Raw genomic sequence first — 12,185 nt, 5'->3', positions numbered from 1 at the left:
ACTTGTTTTAGTGGGCAATCAATCTCAAAGTTTTCATTGCACCTTTTTGGTTCTCTGAAGCTTTAGTTTTTTCGCACCACATAATACAGCCTCTGGCTGAACGTGGTCAGTTCTGCACTGTATTGGCTGGATATTGGTCCCAGTTGTCAAAGAGTCACTTGTACCTATAGAACTATTTAACTTTGTGTTTAGAGGTATGTTTTCCGAAGTTTCTACTTCACCAGTGTAACTGTTCCGTGTGTGTAGGTCATGAAGAAGAAATGTATCATCTCTCAAATCTGCTTTTTTGCTTGTATTTGTTTTCCCTTCCGAGCTATGCCTCCTCCTCTTTTGTTGCATAACGCTAGTCCTGAAATGTTGTTTTTGCTCTGGCACTACTGACTCACAGATCCAGGAAAGAGCCTTGGTTAGGTCCTGTGCCTTTAACCACTCTACAGATTGGGTTTTTTGTTGGCTGCTAGCTTCACATGGCTGTCTGCAATTAACATGATTTTCCACTTCTGGAACCGGAAGCTCCAAGCTGTTCTCAGTAGTATTTATGCAATCTTTTGGTTGTTCCAAGCTCCCACATTTTGCTTCGGATTCTGAATTGGCCAAAGCCTGATCTTTCTTGCCCTTGCTCCCTTTGTCAGAGTCCGTTGGCCTGAGGCAAGGAAACACTTTCCTGTCTGTGCTTGTTTCAGCTTCACAACTGGCAATTCTAGTAGACTTTGCCTTCTTTACTCTGTAATTTAAAAGTAAAGATTAAGACACAGATTGTTCTCTATACCACTGATTTAATTCATTACAACGATAACAAGCTAACAAAACCATCACGATTATGAAGCAAAACTGACAGACATTTAACATCTTGACAAGAAACATACTTTGTTATCTAATGAAATCCACATATTCACACACACACACACATATATATATTCATGTATCTATGTAACACATACAATGTATACATACAGTAAATAAGAAGATCCACGTAGTTACTATAATTTGAAGAAATTCCAGTTGTACTCGATAAATTTGTTACAGATGTTAGGGTCAATCCGTATCACATTTCAGTAAAGGCTGAATAAAATATTATAGCTCAAATAGATTTTATTTTAAAAGAATGTATCCCAAGGCACTTAATGAGGTTACTCAATGCATTTTCAGCTAGTGACATATTTTCTGCAGTGTATGTAAGAATGAAGAATAAATCACTAGAGGCCTAGTGCAGTAATAAGACTTGTTTACTAAAATTTAATATATCATACAACCTTTCACCTACATATATAAATTAAGTTATGCAAATAACCAGGATATAAGCCAATTTATAAGGTTAAAAAAACACACTTTCTGCAGGCCTTGTGTCTTTTTATTAGATTTATGAGAGTATCTTGGAACATTTAATACCTTAATCCAAACTTCACATTGGCTAAGTGATATAGTCACCTGAAAGAAGAACTTACATGTTTTTCAGTACTGCCTGCTGCATTGGGGCGGATAGCATGTTGCTTATTTGATTTCCTCTACATTCAGCAAAATATTCTGATGTTCCCCTGGAACTACTTTCTATCTATAAAAACCAAATGGAAATAAATAAATAGTAATAAAACAAGACATCACATTGGAAATGGACCCTGGAAAGTATGCATTATTGAGATGACCGTAAAGCGCAAGTGTCCAACATGTACAGATGTTTCTTTTTATGATCTGAAAGAACTAGAATAAGAGCAGAGTACCATATTAAAAAAGCCTGTTATGCTTTATCTAACTGTATAGTTCATTATATTGATTTATATTTCAGATACATTTTTTTGGATGATTTGTCAAAAAATTAAAAAAAAAGATCATAATATGTATATGTTATGATAGAACGGTGTGGGACTGAAGCCAGGGAGAAAAACATTTCCATGAATGCAGAGGATGAAACTTTAAAGTATAAAGAAATAAATACAAAAAACAGCATATGACCAGAACAGATACAAGTAAAGGTTATAGTTCGGAAAAATGTTGGGAATTGCAAGTGTTTGCGCATACACAGAGTTACAAATATGTCTAAAGGCTTTTAGTTAAATATGAACTGTCACATTTCAGATCATCCACAGGCTGCTAAAACACCAAACTTAGTACTAACAGGGGTGATAAAAAGCCTGCAATGAAATCACAGCAAAAAAACATGCCTACCACGGTTCTGTCGGTCATGTCTTTTCAGAGGTTGGTTACAAAGTGAGACATTTGTTTTGTTTTTTTATTACATTCCAATACATCTATGGCTTCCTTTAAACGTGCTGTTCCGCTGTCACACAACATTAATTGAGCTCTCTAGCGTGTTAAGAGAGCCTTAACAGATCTGTCACTTTATTATTATTTCCTCTGAGGCAAAGTAGACCCAGGAGGCCGACTACATATTCCATATCTAGAGTTATACATTTCATTAGCGTACTAGGATGCAGATGAACCAATTGACAGTGTTCTAGTTATCCCCCGTCTCTCGTCTTTAAGTGTAAATGGAAGACTTCCTTTATCGACAGAAGACTTGTATTTCTAGCTGAACGCAGAGGCTATGATCAGGGAAGGGAAATGAATGCTTATTGGTCAGAAAGATAGAATTTGATGGCAGATAAGAAACATTTGACTTGTTTAGCCTGCGCTTTGCATGATGTAATACTCAGATCTTAATCATTCTTTGGTCTTGTCTTGGATTCAGGATAGCTTTATGTGTATTGCATGCATGTCCCTGCAGTAAATCTGTACTTGCAACCCACTTATATCCAGGCATTTAACAGTATTTCCATTCATTTCCCTGACATAAGACTTGTGTTGTTGATCATGCGCACACCTACATATATTAAGGGCTTTTAGTGTTTTGGCATTCAACAATGCTGATAAAAATGATATCTCTAATGCAGGTTTTAGTTATATAAGTGTTATATTCAGCAGAGTAGGTGGGGGGTGGGATCCAACTCTGGGCTATTCTGCTGTCATAATATGTTGTTCTACACAAAATGTAGGCTAATATGTTGCTTATTTAATTCCTCTTGTATTCAGCAAAACATTCTATAGAGTTTCTTGAGATCGGAGGCACATTTTTCATGTTTACAATTTCTATTAACAATTTCTGTGTTTTTCTGGAGATGATAGAGTTAAAGCTGTTAAGGGTAACATTTTGATGATCATGGTTTGTGGTTTTTGGCTACACTCCCTACTTCGACCACAGGAGATTTTATTTTGTCCATGTTAAGAACAGGCATTACTGGAGAGCGCTTGTTTAACTTAAGCTCAGCATTTAAATCTCCTCTCTGTCTCATCTCTCCATAGGAACAGGCAGTCACTGGCAAAATGCATAGATAGCTTTTATGTTGCAATCATTTTATTAGCTTGCTTCACAAAAGTTGTTTACATTAAAAAAAAGAAATGATCTGAAATGCCCCAAGGGTTTTTGAAAAGAAATCCTTAATAGATTGAAGTTTATCATTTTTAATTGTAAGACAAGCAATTTTCTATTGCTAGTATATCATCCAATCGTCCTCTCTGGCAATCTCCAAATGTTCATTATGTCATTAACATCTGGACAACATGACATTTTGGGAGAGAAGTCAGAGAGTAGTTCGCTATCATTGTCTTTAGCTGCAACCAGCATGCAATTGTGTTTACTGGCTTCCAGATAATCTTTTTTTTTCATATATAAGTGGAATAAATAATTTGGACTCTGACTTGTGGTTTTTTCAGGGCTGGCAAGAGAAAGGTATTTTTTTCACACTTGCCAGGTATTTCAGCTTTGAACTGCGTACGGTCAGCAAGATCGTGTTTCAGGCTTTTCATAGCAGTTTGAAAAATAAATGATGTGCACACAAACACACAATAAATGAAATGCAGTGTATTAATACATTTTACACAATAACTGAACCTACACATAAGTGTAAACAACACAATTAATCTATAGCTGCTGTGATTAACACATTCAAGTGAAACAACCCCAGGGTTAGATGAGTATATCCTAATACACTGGTACTCAAACTTCGGTCCGTGGACCACCCGTGATCTTCGTGACACATCAAGGTGGTCCACAGGACACTTCAAGGTGGTCCACAGGATGATACAAGGAGTGTGAAATAGAGTTCATATGTGATGAGAATAGCGTGAATGCAAAGGATATTAAGTGGGAGTAGACACTAAAATGTGAGGTATTAAATGAAAGCTATTGTTATTGCTATATCTATGTGTGTGTTGCTTTTTATAATGTTTCTTTGAGGGAAACATTGTAACACAACAAAATCAATGTCATTCAACTTACATTATTGTACACAAGTGCATGCAAAGAAACATAAGGGTATCAATATTTCGACCCCACTTACATGGAATACGACTCGCGGCAGTCAAAGATATCGATGTGTTTTAGATTGTAGATTGTACTCTGCTGTACTCCTCGTAATTTTTTTCCCGATTCTAGTTACTATTCAACCCAGAACATTTGATAAAGTACACACACCCCCCCCCAAAAAATCATAGATGCCATAACCAATAATAATTTAAATTGGAACTGTCAATATACTTGCACATAAACATGAACAAAGCAAAACTTGCACAATAATCACTTAGGAGAGGCATTGCATTCCTCATGCCTTGTAAATAACACGGAGATTTCAACAATGAAAAACATTCTGTAAATCTCTTTAGGGGATAATCAAAATACGACATTTAAAATACCTTAATAAATATACCTAAAACGACAGAATATAGCAAATATATTAATAACCACGCAATAAAAAAGCCCATTATCTGAATTGTTTTACTAGTCAAAGAAATAATCATTATGAAGGATTCAATTAGAAAAGCACCTTCATCAGAAGAAATACATTTTCCAATAACCTTTCCTGACATCATCTATCGGCCATTCACACTAGCTTGACCAGTTGTAGACTGGAGAGCTATATGTTGGTGATTTAGAACAATATACAACATAAATATTGCTCAATCATAACCAATACTTGAAAAGGAAACATTGGCTTAATCCATCACAATAACTGCATTATTATCACTTGTATCTGAATGTGTCTGTCTGTCTGTCACTATGACATCACCCCAATAAGACAATTCACTTGAAATTTAATCCCAACATATGAGATATGTGAGAAGATGACCATACAAGTTTATCCAACATACAAGGTGGAACCTTTACTTTGAGATCATTTTTTGGCATTTTTTTTTTTTGAAGTTGAACAAAACATGATTTATGTGTGAAACATTTCTGTACATGCCCTATAAGTACAGTAGACTTTCCTCTGCGTGCCACACCCTTAAAGTGCTGTATTTTGAGAGCTAAACAATTAACACAGACCATGAGTCAGTGTTTGAACAATTCTGTGGGAACCAGCGAGCCTTTTGCTGTGTAGCGTGATGTAAACTCCCTAAGGCTTCCAAAGCCTACAACAGTATTCAGAAACAGACATAAATAAAAATAGTTACATATCCCTGCATCCAGCTATATTACCAAACGTCGCCTTATGATATGATACACACTGTACGTTTCAACCTCAGGAGGATGTCGGCATTCATTGGTTTGTTTATCTACCAGCAGTTTTCTAATAACTTGTAAACAGAGTCAGAGAAGAGTCTGCCGCTTGGTGTCACGGGGCTGCAACGCTTATAGAAAAGCTATATGATGGTCCCTCCTCTCGTGCGGAAAAAGTTAAACGGTAACACTAGACGGAAAATATAAATAAATAAAAAAACATGTTAAATGTTGTCTCACCCTCCTCGTAAATGAAAAGCACATTTCCTGGCGTATTTACGCTTGCATAAGACTGGGTGGGCACTGAAGATTAGCATGCTTTTCCAGCCCTTGAACTGTCAAGACTCATTAGACATTCGGCGTTCACACAACTATAAGGTTATTTTACATTTCTGACTCCAAATATGTGCTCTTGGGAAGGGTTATGGCCCTGACATCCCTTAGGGAAAAGAGATTAAGAAGAGAATGTTTCACTGATACCAAGGCATTTTTGAGTGGTGTAAAAAGGCTGTGAGCTGTTCTTATAAATTGTCCTTTGACAGCGCACACACATATTGTGGTTTTTACCAAGCTAACCCTCACTTAAGTAGAAGGTAAAGTACATTTTCAGCCAGCTGGTGCTGATGACCAATAAAACTCTCGGTATAATTCCCATTACACAGAAAAAAAAGCTAAAATTTTTAAACTGACACAGTTTCAGACATTTTTTCCACCCTGTGATGTAAAGTTACCAGATGTAGTTCAGAGTCATTCTACGGCATTTTATTTTTAGATGATGAACTGGATCCATATACTAGCATATCGCTTATAAAGTGAACAAGCCCACAACACTGATTGAAATGATTTCCCAATCAGTAGCAATATTTACATACAATCCATATGGAGCTTTGGCTCAACATAATTGTTATGTTATCAGAGGATCAAGGGAAGCATCAGGTCATCTGAATTCCATTCTAGGAGAAAGTACCTTTCCATTAGTTGCTCTCGCCTATGACGAATAAAGTCTGCTACTAAATAAAATTTGTGTGACATTGGAAAATGAGTTCCTAGAAAACAAATACAATTGGCAAGAGAGCTGAAAACTAGTTATAGGTCATAAGTGGTCTGGAAAAAGAAATTAAGGCAAAAATTAATAAAGCCTTTGTTATTTGAATCATAAATTGATCATTGCCCGCACCTGTCTGCTTGCATGGTTCGGTGTAGGGATACAAAGGGTTACATATGGTTAAATGGGTCACTGAGTGAAATGCTGGAATTACCCTTAATATGGTATGGAATATGACTGAAAATATCTGTAGTCATACACTAAGTCTCGTAGTCATCACTCCTCTGGAGTACCTCCTTTTTCTAGGAAAAAGTGTTCTTCTGCAGCCATAAAGTTCACAAGAGTGTGTAGGAACAGCAGAAATTGTGTCACATTGACAAACAGATATCAAAAGGTCAGAAAGTTACATATTGGGAATTGGTAAAGGTCTAAGCGCAGGCTCTAAGGTGCCCATCTTCTGCCGTTTAAAATGTTGGTAGGTGTGCACAGTGTAATTATACTGTGTGACTATATAAACCCTGCTCTAATGGTTTATTCTGTTGTAATTTTTAAATAAAATGCTATGGTTCAGGCCGTTACCAATTCCTTAATAAGTCAAAGGTTCTCATACAGATATCATGGGGATACGTCCCTCTGCATCTGCTGTCAGATTCAGAGCTAGCATTTGGGTGGTCATTTGTTTGTTCATCCTCCTCTCTTCCGGGCGTACTTCAGTTTCCCAAGTGAGTTCGACCTAGAGACCTGGGAAGATGAGTGCGGTCTAAGGCCTAGCCCTGACGGCAGCATTGAAACAAAGCAAAGAAAAATGATCAGTCTCCCCGAGGTCTACATCCACCCACGGCCAAGGATTTCTGCTGTAATTCCGCATCGCCGTTGTTCCAGTAATGTTCCGTGGCATCCAGCCATTTGTTCTGTTTGCAGTGATCATGCAGTCCCATAAGGACTGATACGGTTACATATCTTAAAGGAAACTAACTTCAAATGTTCCAGAAGAAAATAAATCTATGGAATTATGTTAGTTTTGTTTGAGGAAATATGGTACAGACTATAAATAAAGGTGATGACATAAACAATAAAAAAATCAGATGGTCTTTATAGTAGATTTTTGTTTAGTTGTCCTTATTTTAAATTTGCCCGATGCCGGAAAACAGCAGAGTCCATTTTGATGGTCACTCACACTCAATGTGTTGTAGTTCTGCATATCAGAGTATCTCTTTTCCATTCCAAGCCGGGAACACTAAGTGGTTCTTACTGACAGTGAAGGGAACAAATTAACCCTTTTAGGAATAAGCATGCTCCCTAGTTTCAGGAAATATACGGCTAAGTTGAGGGAATGGGAAATAAAATAAAACACATTTTAACCTCCTAAGGACCAGGGCTTTTTTTTTTTTTAGCTATATTCATAAATGTAAGACATTTTTATGAATAAAAAAAAGTTGGATTTGAAGGAAATAACACATTTGTTCACAGTTTTACAGGTCTATAAACTATACACAGCAAGTAAAAATACCAATTACAAGAAAATACCCAAACTACATTTGTTAACTTGCCCTGATTAGGTTGCAAAGGTGTTAAAGGAGGACCCCCCACACACATATCATGTGGTCTAACCTTGAGTAACGCACAGATGAGAAAGTTCACTTATTTGTACACAAGAAAAAGCAATTGTTTTACATATAGTCTTATGACATCAACCAAAGAATTGATCATGCTGATTTGACTATTCCGTCTGTAAAAACATTTCAAAAAACACTTTTACATCACCGTGACGAGAAATAACAGAATTAAAGTAAGAGCACTCTCCCATTTTAAATTATATATATATATATATATTGACTATTGTGAGAAAAAAATATATTAACTTTACATATTATTAAGAACATATATGGGAAAACAATAATACCAGCATAAAGTGTTTATTGCTGATATACTCACCATGCCCGTAGTTTTGTCGATATCTACCTCTAGTGTGTTAGGATCAAGCTCGAGCTGACTGGCACATACCACAAATCGTTCTGGAAACACGTGCAATTCTTCCCAAAAGCAAACAGAAAATTAAAAGAAATTATAATCTCAACACAAATAAGAAGCTGTTTAGTTGCAATTAGCCCCTTATGCACTAATGTCCAGATAAACTATTACTATTGCATGACAAACATGATCTAGTCTGTAACCACATATCAGATTTTATCAGATGCTATTTAAAGGATAACCGTGACTGTAGTCAGAATACTGCAGTTTTTGACAGATGGCCTAGTCCATGGCCAGGGTGCGGATTCTCTTCTATTTTAGCCAGCCAGTGCATACGGTAGGGGGCGCCAGAGACATTTGCCTAAGCAGTTAGAATGCCTAGGGCCAGCGCTGCCCGTTACACCAGGAAAAATCTGTAATAGAGAACACCTGCCTTCCATATTATTATATCAGACATACACTGATCATGTCTATTCATGAAACTTTTAGCTAGATTACAACCTGAAGGAATTTAGGCCCACTCGGTTCTCTGTTACACGGAATCAATAATTTATAGCCACTGCAACATGTTGGCTCAAAAGCCCATACCTCTGAAAATAAAACGGCGCTACTGTGCTACAGATTCTCCCACGGCAACACAAGAAGGCTGTCAACATGAATTACACCCATTTATTGATTTATACGGCGTAATGCATCAATTTGAACTTACCAAGACAAAAGAGGTTGATGATATGCAAGTACATGGTTATACATTTCCAACTTCAGCTTCAAATAGGGGAGGATATAGGATCATTATCAGATACCTTCAGATAATTTACATATACCGGGGCTATTTCCCAGTCCATGCTTAAAAAAATCGATCTTATCACCATAGCAACCAACAAAATGCTCCGGCTGACTGAACAATGCGTTTGCATGCTAGGGTGAAAAGAACCCAGTATATCGGAATTGCTCGTTGTAAATACTGTCTAGCCTGCTTTTAATACTGGTGTCAAAAGGATAATTATGGTGAATACGATGATTTTGATGATGAGCATAGCGCATTTTTTCCAAAAAACATTTGAATGATCTGTAAATGTCCTGGGCTCTGGGGGTAGTAAAAGACCATTTAAAATGTATTAAAAAGTTTATCTGAATCTTTTAATTTTGGTAACTAATATTTTTGTAAACTACATTTTTAGCGTTGTGTTGAATATATGATATCGTGATATGCCTATTTACCTTTTTTGAGATTTAAATTGGGTAAGGCAGTTTGTCCCCAGGGTCTAACACTTTTCAAAACAGTTCTCCATATGTAAAATGACGAAAACGCCACTTTTATAGATTATATGTTAATGTAGTACCATAGGTCACATTCTCCATTCACTGGCATATTATTTCTGCTACTTTGTAGGATTATATTGCATTCTTACAGTGACATCACATGGTTAGGAATTCCACAGACTCGGCCTGAGAAAAAACGTTCTCTTTGATAATGCTACCAAAACGTAGGTCTCGAGTTACGCCGGAGTAATAATGACAACAATGTGACTCTTATTACACAGACTCAGCGACTACGAAGAAATGGCAGGAGTGCTGTCCAGCTGATGGCCGTAAGGTGGGAAAACTAGCTCAGGTGTAACTTGATTTGCAATATTCAAGAATCAGACTTCTGCCCCCATGATGGAAATATATTGTATGCAAAATGATTTTTCACCACGTACTGTCACATGCAGACACCGGAGCCTGTCAAGAAAAGTTCTCACCCCCATCGCACACAGCAGTGGGGTGGAAAATGGTTTTAATGAACGTGTGAATAGACGGCTACTTGTGTTTTAGTTTTGGGAGATAATGAAAAACTAAATAACTGTGTAAGCTGTGAAATATGCAAATGCTTTCTACTACGCAGTCTTTAACATAAAAATAAACGCAGCACATTACTCGTGGTACAGATAAAAACCTAACTGCAAATCCTAGATTGACAATCCTCCGATCCCAGGGAATTTGCTGGCTCTATGGATAGGGAATAACCAAAAGGATTGGCCACAACATACCACGATAACGCTGCTTGACAACACAACGAAGGTTAACCCATCTCTTGATGAAATAGGCTGCAATTCGAAATCTGTCTCCTGCAAAAAAAGAAACATACTTCAGATATAATAATAATCAAAGGGCCATTGAACCCTAGAATTTCTATATTACCATAATATTCTTACATTATGTGTGCAAAACAGTCATGAACTAATTTAGCAATTACATGAGTAAGCACATTATTTGTTCTTGATAAGAGTGCTTTATTAGCATGAGAGCGCTCAGGTAAATAGAGGTCTATTTACTAAAGAGAGAGCTGCCGTTTTAATTATTTCAGTTTTCTATTTATTAACCCCAGTCTGCTTCTGCTGTAGGAAGCTCTTGCCTGGCCCGGTATAATGCATAGTGAAATCCAGGCCCAGACTGGCCATCTGGCAAATCAGGAAAATGCCTGGTAGGCCGGTTGTTGTGGGCTCTGTACAATCACCTTTACTACCGCTGCCGAGACAGATCGGGACCTTCGGTGCGCAGCCATTAGCTAGATAAGTGCAGCCACTTGTCAGTGCTTTGCATGTGGCCACGAACATCCAGATGGAAGATGTGTGTCATTTAGTAACTGCTGGCCTTAGAGGGCCGGGGCCAAATTGTTTGTCTCTAGTGTGACCCTGGTTAAATCAATGAAAGTTCTGTTTCAAGAACAATTAACGCTTAAGAACATTAACACGTGTATTTAAAATATTGAATACATTTTAAAGGGACACACATGGCTTGTGTTTTATTTAAGACATAGACAGAGAGTTGCTGGGTGCACATCAGACCCAGGCAGAAACAAGCCAAGAGAATGCCTTTCTTCTGGGCTTGTGAATGCACACTGAAACATGGACATGCTGACTGGGTACATTCACGATACCTGCTATTCCAAAGGCTTGCTGCTTGAGGAGGTCTTCCTCCTAGAAGCTAGAATTTTATTGAAAGGACAGTGAAGCAAACTTACTTAGCTTCACTGATCTAGGACAAATGATATGAATTCCATTTTAAGAAGATACATACCAATGAATATGTAAAGATGAAAAGAAAAGCAATTCCACCCAACCCCCATATTACCCTGCAAAATAAAAAAAGGATGTACAGCAATAACATTAACAAACTCAAAGTGTTTAACAACGTGAACATGACACTTCTCTGTTATTTTTGTACTCAAAGTATTTTTTTTCTACTTTATGCAAGCAGTGAAAACCCTAAAGTGAAACAAAATGTAAATATTTTCTAAATGTACGGTGTAACTAGTACAAAGATATTTCTGAAAAAGTTGCACAGTCAGCAATTCATCAAAGCTCTTGATTTGCATAGACATTTTCTCAAACTAGTTTGCATAATAAAGTGATTCATTGTCTGCCTATTCAAGGAACAAAACTAAAGAACAAAGGCATTATACTATTGTATGGCTGAGACTAGACAGACATGGTCTTTCAGGCAAAATATGTCATGACACAAGGTCATCCAGATGCGGAGTCAAAATGTCATCACCGTACTGCGGTGTGGGGTTAGTCCCATGTTCCTGCTCAGCATGAATAACCTGGCAAAACATTGTCATGGAATGGAAGGTTTTCTGTGACATCAAATTCCTCTGGTGTTTGTAATATTGAGATTGAGGTTTGTTCACTG

General features: G+C 37.2%; 1 protein-coding gene across 1 annotated transcript in view; it reads right to left on the bottom strand.

Moving 5' to 3' along the window:
* The window catches only part of SLX4IP (SLX4 interacting protein), a 62,624-nt gene continuing 50,439 nt past the window's right edge, over positions 1–12,185 (bottom strand). The window contains exons 5-8 of the mRNA XM_053461175.1: positions 10,541–10,618; positions 8,472–8,569; positions 1,446–1,552; positions 1–724 (exon numbers count right to left, since the gene is read on the bottom strand). Coding sequence (XP_053317150.1) covers positions 34–724; positions 1,446–1,552; positions 8,472–8,569; positions 10,541–10,618 — 974 coding nt within the window. The 3' untranslated portion in view covers positions 1–33. The remainder of the gene's footprint in view (positions 725–1,445; positions 1,553–8,471; positions 8,570–10,540; positions 10,619–12,185) is intronic.

This window comes from Spea bombifrons, chromosome 3 (assembly GCF_027358695.1).
Source record: "Spea bombifrons isolate aSpeBom1 chromosome 3, aSpeBom1.2.pri, whole genome shotgun sequence".
Classification (NCBI taxonomy): Eukaryota; Metazoa; Chordata; class Amphibia; order Anura; family Pelobatidae; genus Spea; species Spea bombifrons.
The sequence above is the reverse complement of the archived record's forward strand: the minus strand, read 5'-3'. Positions and strand labels throughout refer to the sequence as shown.